The 19,924-nt window shown below is 35.7% G+C and overlaps 3 protein-coding genes and 1 pseudogene across 3 annotated transcripts; 1 reads left to right on the top strand and 3 right to left on the bottom strand.

Moving 5' to 3' along the window:
• Window positions 1-1,246: 1,246 nt before the first annotated feature.
• LOC140840050 (cysteine proteinase inhibitor-like) lies at window positions 1,247-2,451 on the bottom strand. The gene is made up of 2 exons (XM_073207132.1): window positions 2,249-2,451; window positions 1,247-1,700 (listed from the first exon to the last, which is right to left on the bottom strand). The coding sequence occupies exons 1-2, from the start codon at window positions 2,348-2,350 to the stop codon at window positions 1,515-1,517; spliced, it is 288 nt and encodes a 95-aa protein (XP_073063233.1). The 5' UTR covers window positions 2,351-2,451; the 3' UTR covers window positions 1,247-1,514.
• Window positions 2,452-2,883: 432 nt separating this feature from the next.
• LOC140840049 (protein DGS1, mitochondrial-like) lies at window positions 2,884-10,222 on the top strand (annotated as a pseudogene).
• A 728-nt stretch (window positions 10,223-10,950) lies between these two features.
• Window positions 10,951-15,255, bottom strand: LOC140840048 (translation initiation factor eIF2B subunit gamma-like). Its single transcript, XM_073207131.1, has 13 exons — window positions 15,092-15,255; window positions 14,887-14,982; window positions 14,705-14,782; window positions 13,420-13,500; window positions 13,122-13,341; window positions 12,985-13,043; window positions 12,606-12,655; window positions 12,424-12,511; window positions 12,062-12,322; window positions 11,867-11,962; window positions 11,573-11,677; window positions 11,360-11,476; window positions 10,951-11,291 (listed from the first exon to the last, which is right to left on the bottom strand). Exons 1-13 carry the CDS (start codon window positions 15,155-15,157, stop codon window positions 11,217-11,219), a joined length of 1,392 nt encoding a protein of 463 aa, XP_073063232.1. The 5' UTR covers window positions 15,158-15,255; the 3' UTR covers window positions 10,951-11,216.
• Window positions 15,256-16,218: 963 nt separating this feature from the next.
• LOC140840047 (ADP-ribosylation factor-like protein 8b) lies at window positions 16,219-19,030 on the bottom strand. The gene is made up of 6 exons (XM_073207130.1): window positions 18,743-19,030; window positions 17,505-17,586; window positions 17,357-17,389; window positions 17,123-17,244; window positions 16,694-16,855; window positions 16,219-16,570 (listed from the first exon to the last, which is right to left on the bottom strand). Exons 1-6 carry the CDS (start codon window positions 18,778-18,780, stop codon window positions 16,453-16,455), a joined length of 555 nt encoding a protein of 184 aa, XP_073063231.1. The 5' UTR covers window positions 18,781-19,030; the 3' UTR covers window positions 16,219-16,452.
• Between the last annotated feature and the right edge of the window lie 894 nt (window positions 19,031-19,924).

The raw sequence follows: 19,924 nt of genomic DNA, 5'->3' as shown, positions 1-19,924 counted from the left end.
AACAACCGTTAACCTCCATCACTTCTGCCCCTCACACACACGAGACAGAAGCCTATTATGATTCAAGGAAAGGGCCAAGCTTTTAGGCACAATTCTAACAGATAGGGGCGGGATTTTGGTTTCCAGACCTTGAAGTTAATTGATTTGCTTTTGATTTACACAATCAAATATACACTGATCCGTATCTCACGACGTACATTGTGGATGAGACGCCAATTTAGTCCCTCATCAAAATGCGATTTCAAGATTGTCGTTAGCCACGTCCATTGACTAAATGAGTTGGTACTGGACAATATATATATAGATTTGAACTATCACAATAATCGGTACCTGAAATTTTTTAAGACTAATCAAATCTTTACACCCTCATACAAGCTTAAGTGTCCACTGCTCAACTTTTTCAACCTTTTACATTACGTAAAGCACCAAAACAGACTAATATTTCGATCTTATCTTAAGCGCAATCTTATTTGATACCCCATGCATGTGTCCATTATCCCTCACCCATCCTTAGCCTAAATGGAGGACGAATTCATCACGGGCCCATATACCCTCTTATAAATATCAGGTTTGAGTGTTCGGTTCATTCATTCACTATATTATTTTTCATCAGCACCCTTAGCTGCTCTCCACCTATATCCTTAATCTCTGACTTGAGCGTCGGAGAGAACTACGTCGGGACACCATCCTGGCCCCCTTCTAACGGTCTTGTTCGTGATTTTAGGCTCAAGACAATTTCGAAACCTGCGTCTGGACTAGTGACACTTGCTAGAATTGGACCCTAAATTCTCCGTGAATATCATTATTGTTGATTCATTCAGTTTGGATTTTGTACAAATAGTGATAATCTTTCTTAGAATGCTGAAAAATCAATATTTCTATCTCAAGTATATGTATAGGTCGAGTTTCAAGTTAAGCTACTGAACTTCGTGCCTTATTTAACTCTTTACTATCTATTACGATTAAATCGACTATATCTTGTTAGTTATTTTGTTACAACCTCTGAAATATAATTTCATAATGAAGAAAAGAGTCATTGTTACTTTCAGCTATTCAAACTACTTGAATGTTTTGAGCTAGATCGATCTATACAAATACTAGTTCAATTCAAATATAATCAACACAATAACTCAGATTTCAGCGTTGATCGAGTTCGGATTTGGTTGTGTGCACTACTATCATAGACATGCAAACCATCTGCACAATACATGATTTAAGAAAAAATCTAAACTGAAAGTTTAAAGAGTTGTTCACAAATCAAGCAGTTAGCATTCATAAAATTCTGGTTCGATGCATATCCCCAACTTAAAACATTATAAATCCAAGTGCTTGAAAGCTGCGCAGACTGCTTAATTTTATTATACAAACCACAGTGGTAAGATAAAAAAAAAAAAGAAGTGAAATCAAGAATCACCAATGTGCCTTGAATTCTTGAACTTCCTTGAAATTCATCCATGGCTAACTGCACAGCTTTATTCTACAAACCGCAGTAGTGAGATAGAAAAGTAGTGAAATCAAGCATCACCCACATGCTTGAATTCTTGAACTTCCTTAAAGTTCATCCATTGCTTCACCCAAACCTTAGCCTCATACACTTTCTTCTTCCCTCCATCGGTTGCCTCAAGGGTTATGTGGTACATGGTCCCTGCAACTACTTGCTGCTTCACATTCTTTACGTTCTTGAATTCCAATAGTGCGTTCTGAAACCATTACGTTAATCGATTTAAACCAAAGCTGTGTAGCCAAAATTGGATTCATTACGCTAGTTCGGCACATACAACTGGTCTTTTTTATAAAGTAATTATTAATTTGAGCTATTGGTGCTCCTAATTTAGCGAGAATTATGCGATGCTTGTTGACATGATTTAGCAGAAGTTTGATTAACCTTCTGATTCCTTTCAAATCAAATGTGAGGTGCCCTACCTCAATTATCTCCCATTTTCGCACCAATAGAACACTCTGTTACGAAGTTCACAGATTTACCCAATAACAATGCGATAAAGGAGGTGATTACGGCCAAACTATCACATTTTCCATCAAAATCTTCAAATACGCTATTACAATCTTAAACCTAAAAAGGTATATAAAACCCTAAAACCATAATTCTTACCAAAAAAAATGAAAACTGTAGGATAAAACGCAAAATTGGGTCCCACAAGATGAAAATCCAACGGAGAAAAATCGCAAAAGACAGCAATTTCACACTAAAAACGACCGGAAATTCAGTAAACAAAGAGGAAGAAGAAACCTGCTTCTTGTTGTGCTCTTCAACGGCGAAACGCGCAAGATCTTCGATCTCAATGCTGTTCTGAGATCCTTCACACTCCCGAACATTTCCCGTAGCCGCCATTTTGCGAAATGCTTTGCCTCTTATTTTTAAAAGATTATAATAAAATGCTTTGCTTCTTGTGTTGTATCATAGGAAATGGTGGGTATTTATAGGAGGGGGGAGAGGTGTGCTGTCCAACGAACTTTGTTTTTCTACACCAAAACGCGCTGGGATAACGTGGTGCTGCCATTTGCCTCACTTTGCTAGTTAAGTTCCTTCTTCTTTCTTCTTTTTTTTTTTTAAAATATTTTTGGTGAGAAAAAGTCAATTTTTGTAGATGCTATTCGATGCGGATATTGATCGCATGCATGTTGAAAATTGTATGCAATAATGATAACTTCGGGCCCGCAAAAGCCCCATGATAAATCCGAAAGGATGCTGCAGTGGTGGTAATGAAGTATTTGGCGAAACAAAAATGATGCGTAAACTGTGAAACCTCGACGCCTTTTTTTTGAATATAAAAAGACAATTTCCTATACTATTATCGACTTCGTCGTCTAGATCAAAGACAATCCTGCAAGTTATCGGACAATTCGGACGCAGAAAAACTATTCTTTTCTCAAATCCAAGGGACAGCATATGGGGCTGTGGGTTTTAACTAGACTTCGTAAATTAAAGCCCAATTTGATTTCTAGGCCCAATGGTCGAGTTATGTGGCCCAAAAACTCCAATTTCATTTCAATCTACCAAACAGAAAGTTCACAATATGTCGAGCTTGCGTTGCAGAGATGGAGGTTTCTGCGAAGAACGAATCGCCGTTGCCGTCGAATGACCTGAAAGCTCTATTCTTTCTCTACTCCAGATACTTATACAACCGCATACGCACCTTGTTCCCCATTTCGATCAACTGCACCAATACTCTTCTTTCGAAAGTTGCCAACATATATGGCTACTCTGGACGAGGTCGCCGGAAGACCTGCCTTCCCCTCCCTTTACCTCCTATCGCTGCTGCTGCTGCTGCACCCGATCGATCTTCCGTGTAAGGTCTTAAGATGACTATACATCAATATTCTTCTGTCGATTTTTGGTTGAGCTGACAACATTAAGGTTTTCCACTCACTAAATGCGGCGCGTTTTTTTTGTTGTTTGTTTTGCATTTTATATTGAATTATCGCCTATTCCTAGTAATTTGTGATAACTGAATTCAGTTGAAGAACATCGATATTTTAAATTGTATCGTGTGAGAATTTGTGTTACCGGAAACTTTCTTGTTCACCAATGCTAGAAAATTATTGAATCCGTAAAACATGTTCTTATTTCTGTTAGCTCTGTAAATGGCAGGATCATAGTGGTTGTTTTATATTAGGTATTCAAATGGAGCAAATGTAATGTGACTGCGCAAGTGTGGATAATATTTATAATCAACATGCAGTGCTATAACCGAAGGGCATAGAATTTTTCATGTACTGGAAGATATTATAGAGCGCACACTTCGAAATTTGCGAAGCATCCAGGATAATTTAGGATTTTGGCAATCCAAAGCTGAGGTAAGCATGAATAACGTTATTGGCACGGTGGGAACTATTGTTTTGCTTGGGTTACATTTTGTCCTGAGCTTGGTGCAACTTCATGTTTCAGAGTTCAGATGTTCAGAAAGCATACTTTATGATTTGTGAACGAGGGCCTTATGCCTTCATTAGTGGTTCTGTTCAACTGATACGTGATTGTGTTGCTGAGGGTTCTGGAATGCAAAATCTCTGTAGTTCAGCTTCTTCTCATGTATCTGAAAGGATACATGTGCTGACCAGTTTGAGATACTTTTTGGCTACGTTTTTGGCTGAGGTTTGTTATTTCTAGATTGAAGGCATTTTTATATTTTTCCGTTGAAGTCATTCTTTTTTCAGAAGTTCTCCAGTGGTAAACCTTTTGTTGCTTCCTCTGCCAGTGTAGTCATTGAATTTTCTTTTTTTAGATTAGAAATCTACATTATCAAAATCTGAATTTTGAAATTTTTTCTCTCCCTTATCAAGATAGCAAATTTGAAGATTTCAATTTCGATTTTGGTGTACCATGTCCTACCATTATCAGAGAAACCTAGGACCTACACCATGCTGATAAAGAACAAAATTAAATTATTTTCCTATCCATCTTGAATTGATTTAGTCGATAAACATGGTTTGTTTCCTATCAAGATATATATATATATATATATATATATATATATATATATATATATATATATTATCACCAGTTAAAATTCGTAGGTTTATGTGGAGGTTGACAAAATTGGAGAGGATTTGGTCAAGGATTTGGAAAAATCATTGCCGACGTTACTGGTTGCTATCAATGATATATTTTTTAAACTGGAGGCATCTATCGTTCATTTTCATGCCAATCGTCAGGTACCGGATATGTTTCATTATGAAATAATGTTTCTCATCTATTCCTTGTGCGGATCTGTTGTAAGTGTCACACATCTGATAGATAATAGTAGTTGTCAAATTAAGGATTTCCAATTTTTTCCTGTGACTGTGCATGCAGAGTGGCTCATCTGTTGATGGTAGCTTTTCTGTCCCTCTGATGTTTACAAAACTTCCAGAAGTAAATCAAGAAGGTTCTCAGTGGACAGATTGTGAGACAAGAGATGCAATAAACTTGATTTATGAGAATCTACACAGATTGAACTCTTATTTATCGGTGCTTGTAAGAGTTATTCCATAAATGTTTTGCTGATGTGAATAATACTTAGTCGTGTTCATCTTTTAATTTTTTCTTGATCTCCAATATTCTGTTGCATGTAGACACCATCTACTAGGACCTAATGTATGATGCTAACTGACAAATTATTTTTAGTCTGAAAGTTAATGTAATGTCATATTTTAGGTGGTGTTGCTATACGAAACAATTACCATAGGATTTTGAATTTTGAAATTGTTATTGAATTATTCAAATAATTGTTGTATGCATCAGACCTTGAAAGTTTAGAAGTGATAGTTACAAATAGTCTAGTTTCATATCTATATATGAATAAAGATGGTGTATGGTGCCTAAACTTGTTCCTGCCTCCATATCAGCAGCATTATCCATTCAGACAGACTAAGATGCGGCGTGGTAACATTTTGTTAAATGTCCCACATTCGCTAGATGTTAAATATCACACATCGGCTGGATTAAGTTCTTGGAAGTGGTATATATAGACTTGGGCAATCTTTCCCCTTGAGCTAGCTTTTGGGGTTGAGTTAAGTTCAAGTCTCAATCTTAATATATTGTCAGAGCTCAGACACACCATTATGTGTTTGACTGCCCTATAAGCCACCCGATCTTTTATACTTTATGCTCCAGATGTTCAATTCTAGGCGTGAGGGTTTGTGTTAAATGTATCACATCGGTTGAATTAAGTTATTGGAAGCTGTATAGATAGATTTGGACAATCTTCACCCCTTGATCTAGTTTTTGAGGTTGAGTTAGGTTAAAGTTTCAATCTTTAGCACATTTGAACTGATTCTGGCACATGTCCTTTGAAATCATCATGTAAAAGTTTCCTTGCAATATCATTGGGAGTGAGTAGCTTGTAGACATGAGCGTATAAAATATTTCTCGCATTCTTATTGGAAGTTAGTAGCTTGTCAACTTACAAATGCATGCAATCCTATCCAACTAGGTTTCAAAACACTCCAAGCCGAAGAAAGTAACTATGTTCTGGATGCGATATAGCTGTGGGGCATTGGGCTTTTCTTTTTGTTCCATATGGATTCTATGCCACAGTAAGTTGATGGGAAGCTCTGACATTGACAATTGGATTAGTGAGGCAACTGATTCTACTATAAGCTTTTGGAAAGATCATGTAGAGCAACCGGTAAGATTTGTTGAAGGGCCTCCTCCTTAGTATTGCTGATATCTCTTCTTTGCTAAATGCAGGATGGATGCTTCCTTTCCGCAAATTTTAGTGGTGCTGATGTTTCTGAATGAGTTTTGGTTCAAACTTTTTTCAAACTTTGGCCTGTTACAAAAATGCAGGTCTCGGACCTCCAGAACAAGAATCTGGCAGATAAAGAGAAAATAATTTTCTAGCCGAGTTCAGTTATGAATGTGCTATGATTTAAGTCATCTGTCAAGAATATTGGAGCGATCGATGACTTGGGATGTAAGATTAAGTAATGGATGGAGCATGGCCAATTATAAATTTTTTAATATCATGGATTGTGATGCTTTGGTATAGTGTTTACGCATAAGATTGAAGCTGACTATAATGTAACTCAATCTTTGATGATGCTTGTTGTTGCATTAAGTGGAATGCAATGTGATTTACATTGACACAGGGAGTGAATACAACAATTGAAAATACGACAAGACTTTGTCGTTATGGAGAAAAAAGGCTTTGTTGTGAAGTGATCGTATGAAAAACACAATCCATAAATGCCATTTGTGTGTCTATGGGTGGTGAAATTGTTGTATATTCTATTCTGAGGCTGCCATTTATTCTTTATCTGCACATTAAATTGCCAGTTTCACATTGCATGCCCCTTAGTTGCTTTTGCTATCTAAAGTCACTTTTTGTTTGTTTTTCTTTTTCCTTTTTTGGGTTGTTAATTACTGGTGTTCATTTCCGTCCTTCTAATTTTTACACAATTCTAAATTCAATTTTTGACTGCTGACTCTCTACATAGGTAGCTGATTGAATACTTAGTAGCCATTGAGATGAATTTCTGCTATCGGGTTTTCTGATGTTACAGCTACATCCTAATTCCCTTATTGAAACTGTTTGGATTCACAATAATTTTACAGTGTTTTTGAAACTGTTTGGATTCAACTTTGTTAGACTGTTTTTCTTGTGCGAGACTTGTTTTATTGGGCTTTGTCACGTTACAGTGCATGTGTAATTTCATCAATCGCGTTGCTATGCATGAGGGTTTGGGATTCTCAGATAGAGTTGCAGAACCCTGTTGCCGTCCTCTTTTTTACTATGCTGTTTTTAGCATGAATCTGATTTTGTCCTACCTTCATGGTTTATTTATTGCATTAATCATTATGCCATCCAAACATTTTCACTTTTGACCTACATCCACTTGTACTTGCTTTCTGTTTACAGAATGTTGCTAGCTTTCAGTGAGCAGACAGTTGGAAAAAAGTTTCCGAAGAATGCTTCTGATCAAGAAATGCTTGAGATTGTAATGACAAGGTAAAATTTCCTTGTGGTCTGTGAAAATGTTTATTATTATGGCTTTAAACTATGGTGTTCCTTGCTAGAAACATTTTCCACAACACGCACTGATTTTGTAAAGGCAGAACTTGGAAAATTTATCATATATATATTTTTTATTTTTGAGGTGTGTGTGTGTAAACTTTAATTTCTTGACTCCAATTTTGAGACATTATTGTGTTGTAAAGCAAGTGTACAGATTATGTCACCATTATGTCAAAAGTCTAGTTTATGACTGGTATTGACTGTTTGATTGTTAAAAATAGTTCACTATTCTACGTATTTGAATAGAATAGCCTGAATGTTAATATCACGCAGCATGAGCATAGGTTTCAATATCGTCTCTTCTATTATTTTGAGCCTTCTGTTTTTTTTAATAAGTTGTAGTTTTTTCTCAATTACCTACTGGTTTATGATTTATGTTCCAGTAACTATTAGTTTGAATATTCTTGTTGTCAAACAAACTTTTTAGAGAGTACTCAAGCTGTTTTATAAATATTCATGAACATTTATTTATAAAGCATGAGAATGCACATCACTTGAGCTTGAAAACTTGTGATTTGCAAAATTTCAAATGAATGGTACTGACCTGACTACTTAATAGCATCTGTAATAAGCATTTCGAAGTAGATTCAAGTAAAAGAACTAGTGGTAGTTCATATGTAATCTGAATTCAGCAATATCATCCAGCATTCCAGCATTTGCCTAGAAAAGTTGAAAGTTTCTTTTTTATTGACGTGGTCATCACAATGACAATGTGATAATGGTGTCTTTACCTTGTAAGTTTTTGTATCTGTGCATGTCCACAAGCATTCAGAAATTTGCTTTATTTTGTATTTGTTGGAGACCGTTTGCTGCTGAATAAAATACTAAAGGACTTTAAAATTTTATCATTCAGGTATGAGAAAGAACTTATGCATCCAATCCAGGGTCTTGTGGGTGGAGAGCTTGTCCGCGCTCTTCTTATCCAGGTCTGATACCTGATTTTAGTGGCAAACAGTACTTATTGTTTTGTTGCATGACATGACTTTCTTCTTTACAATAGGTCCAGAAGCTAAAATTGGACATTGACGAGTGAGTTAAACTGATATCTTTTAAATAATGTTTGGCTGCTTGAAATTTGTCCCTTATATATGTTTTTATGACAGAGCAATGCTTGAGCTTGACCAGATCTTGAGAGCCAACGAAATTAACTTTGCAATTTTAGATGCATTACCGGCTTTTTTTCTCTCCCTCATTCTAGCCATGTTGGTGCGTGCGTGGTTTAAAAAGGTAAATAATTTAGCTCTAATTCAGTAAGACTTATTCCAATTTTGTATCCGGAAATTATTATCATTATATGCTTTTCCCCTAATAAAACTATATAAATGCACATGTTTTCAGAATAACTCTTCTTTAGTTAACGCATGGCAGCATAAGTAAAAAAACATTGGAAGAATTATCATGTGCATGTTGTGTATGAGAACTGAAATGATATTTTTTTAGTAATTTGATTTTTTATTGTCTTGTATTAGGACACTAGAGCTGAAGGTAGAGGAAGAGTTGCTCGTATTCAGAGAAGGCTACTGCTAGTGGAAATTGAGAGAGCTATTGTGCAGCTGCAGCGTTGCAAAGATCAAGGATTAGTATGTATTTTCTTATTGACTGTTACACTTCCTAACACATTTGCTTACTCAGCAGAACAATTTAACAAACTATAGTTTTATTTTGGAGCAAACACGGCAGATCAAGGTCTTTCCAAACCAACAAGTTACTTGTATTTCATGAAATCAAACATGAGTATTTTCCATACACTGAATGTGTATTTACGATATCTACCTGACGATATAATTGGAGCCTACTCCTTTAAGATAACTTTCCTTGCGTCACTTCTAATAATGATAATGCTCAGTATGGTTCATATACAAGTATTCTCTCTTACATGTTTATAAGCATAAGATACATCTAGCTGGAATTTTAATTAAATTTTTTTTGTCTTGCATATCACATTTATGGAGGTGTTTGGCTGTTTGCACCTGCTTGTAAGGGAAGTCACATATTTCATTAGAATAGTTTCTGCCAGAATTTATTGTGTTATGCCTTTAGTTACAATGTGATGCTCCAATTTCAAAGCATTCATAATTCAATTATCTATAGGTGCTGGAAGTACTTCTAAAGTATTATTGATGAATTTTATAGGAAAAAGATGCTAAATGCATGTATGGTCTGGTATTGTATTTTCTTGATTCCCTACACCGTGCAGTGGAGAGGCAGGCAAAATCCACTGGTGAATGGATATGGTCAGTTTCCTTTAGACCTCAGTTTTGCGTGATATCCCCAGATCTTTCTCCAACACGTTATCGTTGAAATGGTTGTTCTTTCTTTTTTCATTTTCCATCATTTGTGAGATAAGTAGAGGAAAGAAATGAAGGGGAGAGGGAGCTTAGCGGGAGTGATTGGTTTGTTGACTAATAGCTAACCTTGTGTTGTTATCTCTTCAGTTTGAGACAGGACATTGTTGATTTGGCAAATCCAGGTCTTCAAACTGGGTATAAGCTCAATATTATGTCGCAGTTGAAGGGTGTGTATGACTGCTTGCTTCCATCCTCTATACGCCAGTGATTTTACTAGATGCCATTAGAATCCTGCACATTTCAAATGGATGCGGTTAACATTTGGATAAAGTTTTGTTGCCTCATTGGTATCATCTTTTAAATTATTGTACCAATGACATTGAGTTCACTTAAAATGCATGCACATGATTCTCGGCGAAATTTTGTTGTCATGTTTGTATCGTTTTTAAGGTTTTTGAAACATTCAATGGCCATCTCCTCGATCATCAATTTCGAATCACATTTCGGATTCCCAATTTCCCCATGTTCATTTCTTTTCTAAACACGATCAATTATTAAAAATAGATCCAATTTCCCAATTCAGGCTAGAGTTCATAAGCTAAATTACTACACTGGCCACTTCAACTTTTGGGCCAAAAAGCAAAGAACCATCGAGCAGTTGCTCGCGTATGTCCCTAACGTGTCACCTCTTGATGCACTTCGCATAGTGAGTTATTTTCAGGGAAGTCGAACCCAATTTTCAAAACACTTTATATACACCCATTACGCAATTGCTTGATTTGCTTGAAAGCATACGATGAACTTTTAAGATGAATCTGCCGTAAGGTATGGCCATTCTCTACTTGCTCAGTTTGGAATTAGAATTTCTAGAACTGTGCTTGCGAACTTCATAAAACTTTTATATGAACCATTCTTTCATTTTCTTATAATCGATTGGTGCTACCTTCCAGTTTCTTGGCTTCGAGCGTTGCCACTCCAACCTTTTCTTTAGTAATCATCGGTTTTGATTTGGTTCATTCTTGTGCAATTGCAAGTTTAGCTCTGACATCATATTTCAGCCAAACTCATCTTCTCAAATCAAATTTGTTAACATTTAAAAGCAAAAAAATGCCACTTTAGTTGCACATATGAAAGGGGAAGAAGAAAGGTAAACGAATGTCACAACTTCTAACCCCAAAACAAATTGAGGAATTGAACGCACTATTTGTACAATGAAATACCCCACAAAACTACTTCTGAAGAGGTGAAGTCCTAAGCAGAACAATTCAAGAATGTGAAACAAAATTGGTGTTAATAAACCTTCCTTCCAAGCAAGAACAAGAGACACTGAGAGCATGTATCACCCACAATCAGACAGGTAAGCAATGATGATCTAAGAACTTCTATCACTCGAGAACTGCTAGGAAACTATCCATCATTGCTTTTCTTTCTTAGCCAAGGATTCCCCCTTGTACTCACTACCCGTGGTGACCACAAATCCCGCTCCAACCTAAACCAATGACGTGGAAATGTAACAAGAAACACAAGCAAAAACAGATAATCTACACAGAGGTTTACCTGACAATCTTTAAATATGGCACGCTCTTGCAGTTGTACATTACTGCAGATAATAGAACCTTGGATGGAACAACCATCGCCAATGGTTACATAGTTCATGACAACGGAGTTCGCAATCTACAAATTATACAGGGGGGTCATTAAACAGTAGAGTTCAGATACGATAAATGATTGATTTTGGGTTTTAATATTGAAACATTGTTACGTACTTACCTTCACATTTGAACCTATACGACAATGGCGGCCAATGACAGACTTCTTCACGCTGCATTTATCGCCCATCTGCGAACCTTCTCCTACCATACATTGTGGTCCAACCTATATTGAAATAAACCGAACAGTTGAGTATGAACAACACTTGGAATTTAGCCAGAACTATTTATGCAATAATGCAAGTCTTTCAACATTTATACATATCTATCAATAACCTTTAAGCAATAGCATACACAATGTACATAACTACATATAACATGCAAAATACTATAAATTGCAGACTATATAGCTTACAGTAGTCTTAGATCCAAGTATAACCGAAGGATGAATTATATTGTTCTGTGCAGAAAAAGAATAGCCTGATAGTAGGTGATTTGCATCTCCGACTACCTGCACCATTGAATCATGTAGTATGAGGTTAAAAATAACTCCTTTCAAAGGAAAACAGAAACCAAGTGTCAGGTAAAAACATAAACAATGAAAACTTACGTCTCGATTTATGTCGCTGAAAGACTGAATGGAATTTAAGCGTGAACAGTACTTGCTTTTGTTGGCAATATAAACACAACATTTATGAGTTTTTCTTGAAATAGGAGCAGAACCATCAGGACCCCGGGCATAGGTATCATGAATACTAGGTGCAGATGCATTCGCCAGAAGTTGAGATACCACTGCTTTATTGTTCTGGATAGCATCCTTACCATTGCCATTTTCTTCTGATTGCACTCCACTTAGTAATAATTCACATCTCTGGCGTTTCATCAAAAACCAAAAGAAAGAAATGATAACTGAGTGAAAGGCACCAAAGTAACACACTTGTCAATAAAAAATAATCTAGGCAGAAGACAAACCAGCTGGCTCCGAACAAGATAAGGCAACACGTCACGCCTCAAACTTTGAAAATTTTCTTTCTGATTCAGAATATCTTGGAGAACAGATCTGTAAAAAACTCAAGTGATTAATTACAACAGAAGAAGATCAATATGTGAGAAAAGAACAGCAAACAATGGGGCAGTGGACTAAAACCTCAAACCTTTTGAATGCATACATATGAGCATCCATTAGATCGGCATGAATTTCCATCTGGATTGTTGAGAAGGGAAGAAGTGAGACAGAAAAAGAAGCATTTCAGAAAGAACACAATTGTAATATTTGGATAACATTATGGGTAGCTCATATTGCTGTACAAGGATAGTGACCCGACCCTAAGTAATTGGAAGGTGAAAAGGTAAAAAACAAGTTTGAACATCTAATGTCCACCATCATGATTTCTAGATAAATCTTTATCTAGGCATACAAGCATGCCCAGCGTTCATAGTTCAAATAATATAGATGGCCAAGCCTGAGCATATCGCCTCTGATTTTCTTAATCGGTCGATACAGGAGGACCGCGAAATAAAGAAATCATTTACCTCGCCAACAGCTTGAAGGATGCTCTTCTGAATTCGGATATCTTTCTCGACTTCAGCTCCTATCACATATTGCAAAGATGTCGTGTAATGGAAAAACAAAATTACCATAATTAAAACCTCTAAATTTAACATCTTACCAGCTGCTATATGCAGTAAAAATTGTTTTGTTGGATCCAATCCGATAATATTATAGCGCGCTGTCTTCTTGGCTTTGTCCTTAGCACCAGATGAGCCTGAATCCGATGGTCCACTGACAGGAACAGAACAAAGCATTGCAGTAACTGCAGCATCATGTCGACTATGAGCAGCAGCCACTGCCCCAGGGGGTATTTCACATACCAGATCACCACTTACAACCTAGAAAAGGGATAAAGTTAGGGCTGGAGCAGAACACTTGTAGAAATTGAGAATTGCAAATACACAAAAAATTCAAACCAAGATATTTTTCGCAGCCAGACGGTGGTCAATAGCTCTAAGAGCACCAGCTGTTCCAATATCCTCAGGAACTGCGATTACCTGCAACAATTAGATTCCAACCAAGTTACAATAAATCATAAGAACAGAGAGATTTGATACACAAGTTTGAGCACTTTTACAGAAAAAAGTAGAAGACTAGAGCAAGCGATGTTTACATAACATAGATATCAATACATTCAGTAGCAAGATCATTCATACCCATGCGTATATGTAAACAAGATTTAAGATGTTTTAGCTCAAGTAAAATGGAACTCCCAATAAATAGATAAATTTAAACCAGTGGTAAACTGTAAGTGATAGACCTAGAAAATAAACTTTTGGATTTACCATGCAGCCAAATTATTCCCAAGAAGCATGAGGGAATTTGTGAGCAGAACTAAATTGCCATCCTAACCATATAGTTTACAGGTCGAGGAGAGATTAGAAATCAAGCAAAAAGCATGAATTGAGTAGGCCCATGAATGCAAAATAACAAAAATCTGTTCAACTAATTATTAGGAAATCACAGGCAAACAAAATTCAACATAATGTCGCTGAGTTTCTAAGATGTGCATTATCCGGCTTAGCCTCACGCAGATTTCTATAGCAAGCTACGTGTTTGGAGAGCTATACCTTCACTCGTGTCAAACAATTTATTTTCACTAAAATAAATTGATTGATTACTTGAAAAAATACTCAGATCCCCCGGATATAAATTTTAAATATTGCTGATTTTCTATGTGAAGCTATGAGTTCAATATATATTTATTTGAAGCACCGTACGCCTGAACCACGTGGATGAAATCCATAAAATTAAAGATGACATATATCGTCTATACTCAACTAAAACACATGTAAAGAAAACCTATGTTGTAAGATAACACATCCCATGTATAAAGATGTTATAAAAGATCATATTCATGGACAGTCCATTAATCAAGTGACTATTACAGGGTCATGTGCCTATTCAACAAAAAAAAATATTAAACTGTCAATTGCCTCAGTTACAATAAAATCAACTTCCTTATCATGCCACCCATCTTTGTAGCCAGTGTGGCAGTTAACAATTAACAGCAACCTTGAACAGACAAGAGTACTGGCGCTAGCTCAGAAAAAAATTTTGTTTCATGCTATTCTGGACCACAACAACCAATAGCCTCTTTTTCGCACTTTAGCATCACATTTTAATATTCAATAGAAATCACCTACACGACAACCTAAACACTATGGCAATCGGCTGAAATTAAAACATAATTGAATTCACCTCAACTTGTAACCGATCAACAAATGTGCTCGAAATCCACGCACTGATTAAAAGAGCAGCGCTTTCCCCTTCAACAACCTACAATAATTCAATAAACCAAACCTCAGTGTTCTCCACTCAGAAACACATTAAGACCAAATTCAGCTAAGAAAATCCACCAGAACAAACGAAGAAATACTCACTACGATGGCATTATTAAGTTCGTTTAGCTCAAGAAGCTCCAGAACATAATACAGAACCGGCGTGTTCGCCACCGGCAGCAGCGCTTTCGGCACCTCCTGCAAATATTTTTCCGACATCAATGGATTGAATGAAAAAAGCCACATAGTATCAAATAAAAAGGCAGACGTTTTTACAGGATTTTCATCAGAACTCCATTGAAGATACCTTGGAAACAAGAGGGACCAGGGTTTTAGAATAGCCACCTGCTAACACCACCACTTGAAAATCCATTCTCCCCACACTTCGTCTTCAGATTACCGAAGAGAAGAGGGGAAAATTGCTTCTTTATTTGTGCGAATCACTCTTTTATGGTCCTATTTCCAAATTCATATACTAAAAAATTAGTTGTATTTAATTAAATAAATTATTGGTTGTAAATGGCATGTTAACAAAATAATATAATTATATCAAGAAATTAAGTTTAAATTTTTAAATTTCAATCAATTATTTATCATTAAAACAAGTAATAGACTAAACATATCTAATGTGTGGTGGTTGGTGTATTAGGTTTTGATATTTAAAATTAGTTGAATTTGACTATGTTTTTAAAATTGTTGATTATGTTTTTAAAATTGTTGACTACAACTTACAAATCTTGACTCGCCGTCTCATCCGTTTGCTCGCATCGCCAACGTCGTATAGCTTGGATAGTCTAAAACACTCGCCTCATGTATGGGCGGTGCGGTTGAGAGTCGTCTATACTTAATCACCACAGTCGCATCCATCGTCGTTTAAAACAGTGAATAAATTATAATGATTGTTCTTATCATTTTTTTATTAAAATATTTCCATCGAGTATCTCGAATATAGTTTCTTTCATTAATCGACTATTTCAAATAATTTTTTTAAATGTAAAACTGAATATTTCATTAAAATTCCCCCCAAAAAAGGTCTCCAAACGATACATGTCATATTATGATTTGTCAAAAAAAGAGCTCACGGACGAACCAAAATCAGAACATTGATAGACATAAGCTATATAATTATTTAGAGATAAAAACAATAACTATTTTGGATCAAATCAGGTCCCAAAAGGAACTACCTGATATTCCTTACAAACAGAAAAACGTTAAAAAAATCGAATTTACAGCATGCATTTCCATATATCTTCCAACGTTTTCTTATTTTTGTACAAAGAGATCTGATTTCATGAAATCGTTCTTTGGTCTTTTTTTCTTGTTTATCTTTCTGTTACTATTTTAATGGAGATTCCATTTTCACATTTCTATTAATTCTTCCACATCACTTTTAGCTATAAATAATTTTAACAACACCGATTAAACGCACTAAGATTAATGCTGGGAACATCTTTTCTCGATATAACATCACAAACAATACAGATAATACATAACCATACAAGAAACGAAGAAAATTGTATCACTTAATGTGATCGAACAGGCCGCCAGGTAAGAGATTATTCAGCTTTTAAAATGATAATTGAAAACAAATACTTTTTAACATACAACACAATCACAACAAAACCACAGAAAATCCGAACAACAGAAGAGTTTGGAGTCTTGGAACACTCAGCTCTTCGACTTCGAATGCTTAACTAGCCAATCGATGACCTGATCGATGTTCGTGGAGTTCTTGCATGATATCATGAAACAGCCAACCTCCCGATCTGCGATGTTTTTCAAATCCCTGCACAAGCACGATTTGCTTAATTCAAAATTTTCTGGAAGAAAGATATGCAGGAGCGGTGAATGCTAGTTCACACTATGATAGTCGAGCTTTGAACGATTGAAATTGCACTTCTATACTTACATTTGGTCGGTTAAGGCCTGTTTAGATAGTGCCTGAGGCTTGTCGATCTTGTTTCCTAGCACCAGTAGAGGAATACCACTAAGAGATGGTTTGCTCAGCAAATCGTGAAGTTCACTCTTGGAGATGTTGACGTTCTCATGATCGGCAGCATCAACAACGTAGCTGCCCAAAATCACGTTTAAAAGAGATTAAATTGAAACGGTACTATATATTTAAACTTGTGAAACTAAAACATCATCATTACACGTATTTAAAGATCATACTTCCTACAAGTTGCACAATCACTTGACCGATATGATTTGAGTTGGGAGTATATTTGTCACTTTTCTTTGCCGTCCTTTTTAATATAGGAAACTGCCTTCCAATGTGGGAAGTGTGACATCAATCATAGTACAAACTAAGCCACAGAAGACGGAGTTAGTAGCTTACACAATAGCAGAAACTGCACGACAGTACCGCTCCCACATACTGCGAAATCTCGGTTGACCTCCTAGATCCCACAACTTTATTGTAACATTCCCTTTAGTAACTTTCCGCATATTAAACCCTACCTGAATGATAAAAATGCGACTCAGGTATTCAAATTAAATGTATTGACAATCTAGAAGTTAACGAACAAAAACTAGATATAATAATCAACTTGGATTAAACTAGAAAACTTACTGTAGGGATCATGTCTTCACTATATCCACCAGTCTAATGAAAAAAGAGAAAGGCATAGTAAATGCAAGTGCTTTGATGAAAAATAAAGGAAACATAAGCAAACAGTTGTACAAACATACACAAAAGGATAATGCATTCATTTACTTACAGCGACAACATTTACTAGTGAAGTTTTCCCAGCATTTTGAAGACCTATCAAAGACAGCTCCATTTCTTGCTTGAAAAACAGGCTGAAATAATTACAAAATGATAAGAGGAGAAACTATAAAGTACAAGTTCAAAGTAAACGAGCAAAATTATAAACATATGATTAAGTTACTTCTCTAAAGACAAACTGATGATCGTTAACATTCTAATGTAGATGTAGTTATTGATCCTAACTATCCCCAACAGAGTCACCGTGTAACTCTCTGTTCATAATATTACTTCTCCCATATTTACTCACTATAATCTTCTTTCACAACGTCTCGTCTTCTGCACAAAACCTCCACCGCCATTTCCCCAACATGACCCTGTTTCTCAAACAAATATTCCCAATTCCCAACCCCTCTCGACCTCAAGTCTATAATGATGATAATATCATAATAAATACCCCATGTATTTCCAGTCCATGGCCACCTCCACCACCTTCGAAGGCATGTATCTTTTTTTCTTTTTCATGATTGTTCTAAAATTTTACATATATTGCGTTCAGAATGGTAAAGATACTGAATTACCATTGTCTCCACTAAGAATTACCTCATAACATGTTTTAATGAGCATTACTGCGTTAACAAACTGACTCTTGCAAAACTTATCTATATAAACTTGGAGAATATAGTGTACTCATTGTGTACTATTAAGAGTCATGGACACCAACAAATCACGAGTTGCACAAGAGAGACCTTCAACTAGCAGGACAACAACGAATCATGGAGTCAAAAACATACTTGATAAATAATCATCGCAACAGGTTTACCTCAATCTGCTTAAGAACGTGGCTAACATAGATACATTGTCAATTGCCATTCGCCAAAGAAGTAACATTCTAATGGTAGACCACGTTCAAACCTAGGAAATTCACATCTTTTTCCACACCAGATTATGGCCATCCCAAAAATAATCCTAAATTCTCAGAATAGTCACAAAGAAAAGTTGATAGCTAAATCATAAACATACTCATAAATTATCAGAAATTTCCCAACGCCGAGCACAAACAAACAGACAGTATCAAAAGCAGCCCAAGAAAAGCCTACAACTAAATTTAACATGTAAATCAACTCCATCAAACCAAAACTTCCAACAATCGCATCCCATCGCATTCATGGAAAATGTATCAAACATAATGGCTGAAAAACAACAATTTTTTTAATATATAAAAACAACTAAACATAGCAGGAACCAAACCTCCGCAGCCAATTGAGAAAATCGTCCCAGAGACCCATGGCTTCAATTGATCGCGACAGATCTCCAAGTTGTCTTCTCTCAATGGACCTCTCCAAAAAAAGAAACGAAAATTGTTTTGACCTGTTGTTCTCTTCGATTGTTTGAATCCTTTTTGAGGCGAGCCGGTGTGTGTAAGAGAACACACACCCGAACACACACCCGAAAATGGCGGAATGATTCCGTACGAATCCAACGAACCAGAAATCTTCACGTGTCCAATGACGAAATCGCTGCAGATTGGGGCAGCTCCTCTATGTCGCATTACAATTTGTTTCGTGTACCAATCAGATAATGGGGTCGATTGATTGGGCCTCCAAGTCCCACGACATTATAAATTTATTAATGCTTTTTTTTTTTTCAAATTTACTCTCAAATAATAAAAAAAAAACATGATCATTTAAGTGGAAAACAGGCCAAAAAAAAAACATTACAATATAAAGTTATTTAAAAAATTAAACATGAAAAAATAGCCTTTAATCAAAATCTACATCACATTAAAGAGTGAGTCTCATGTGAGACCGTCTCACGGATCTTAATCCGTGAGACGGGTCAACCGTACCATATTCACAATAAAAAGTAATACTCTTAGCATAAAAAGTAATACTTTTGTATGAGTGACCCAAATAAGAGATCCGTCTCATAAATACAACTCATGAGACCGTCTCACACAAGTTTTTGCCCACCTTAAAAACCACAAAAAAATAGAATGTTGATGAGAATACATCTGATTTAAAACTTTGAAATATGAATACCTATTCAAACAAATAAAAAAATATATTATATAATCCATCACTTTATTTTGTTTGAATTAAATGATTTTTTCTGATGCAAAACTCTTTAATATATACTAGTTACTCTGCACAAGCGATACGTGTGTGTACGGTCTTTTTTTATAATTATCAAGAGATTAAAGTGAAATTTGATAAATTATCGAGAGACTAAAGTGCTATTTGAATTGTTGGAATTTAAAAAAATAAAAATAAATGTGTTTTTTTAAAATTTCAAAAAACAAAATTGTATTATTGGTATGACATGAGGGCAAAATAGGGAAGAAAAAAATTGGTGTCCATTTTGTCTCTGTTAGGCCCAACATTAATATATAGTATAGATAACTACAATTTTTTAAAACCAATATATATAATC

The sequence above is a fragment of the Primulina eburnea genome, chromosome 8 (assembly GCF_022965805.1).
Source record: "Primulina eburnea isolate SZY01 chromosome 8, ASM2296580v1, whole genome shotgun sequence".
NCBI classification, from domain to species: Eukaryota; Viridiplantae; Streptophyta; class Magnoliopsida; order Lamiales; family Gesneriaceae; genus Primulina; species Primulina eburnea.
The sequence above is the reverse complement of the archived record's forward strand: the minus strand, read 5'-3'. Positions and strand labels throughout refer to the sequence as shown.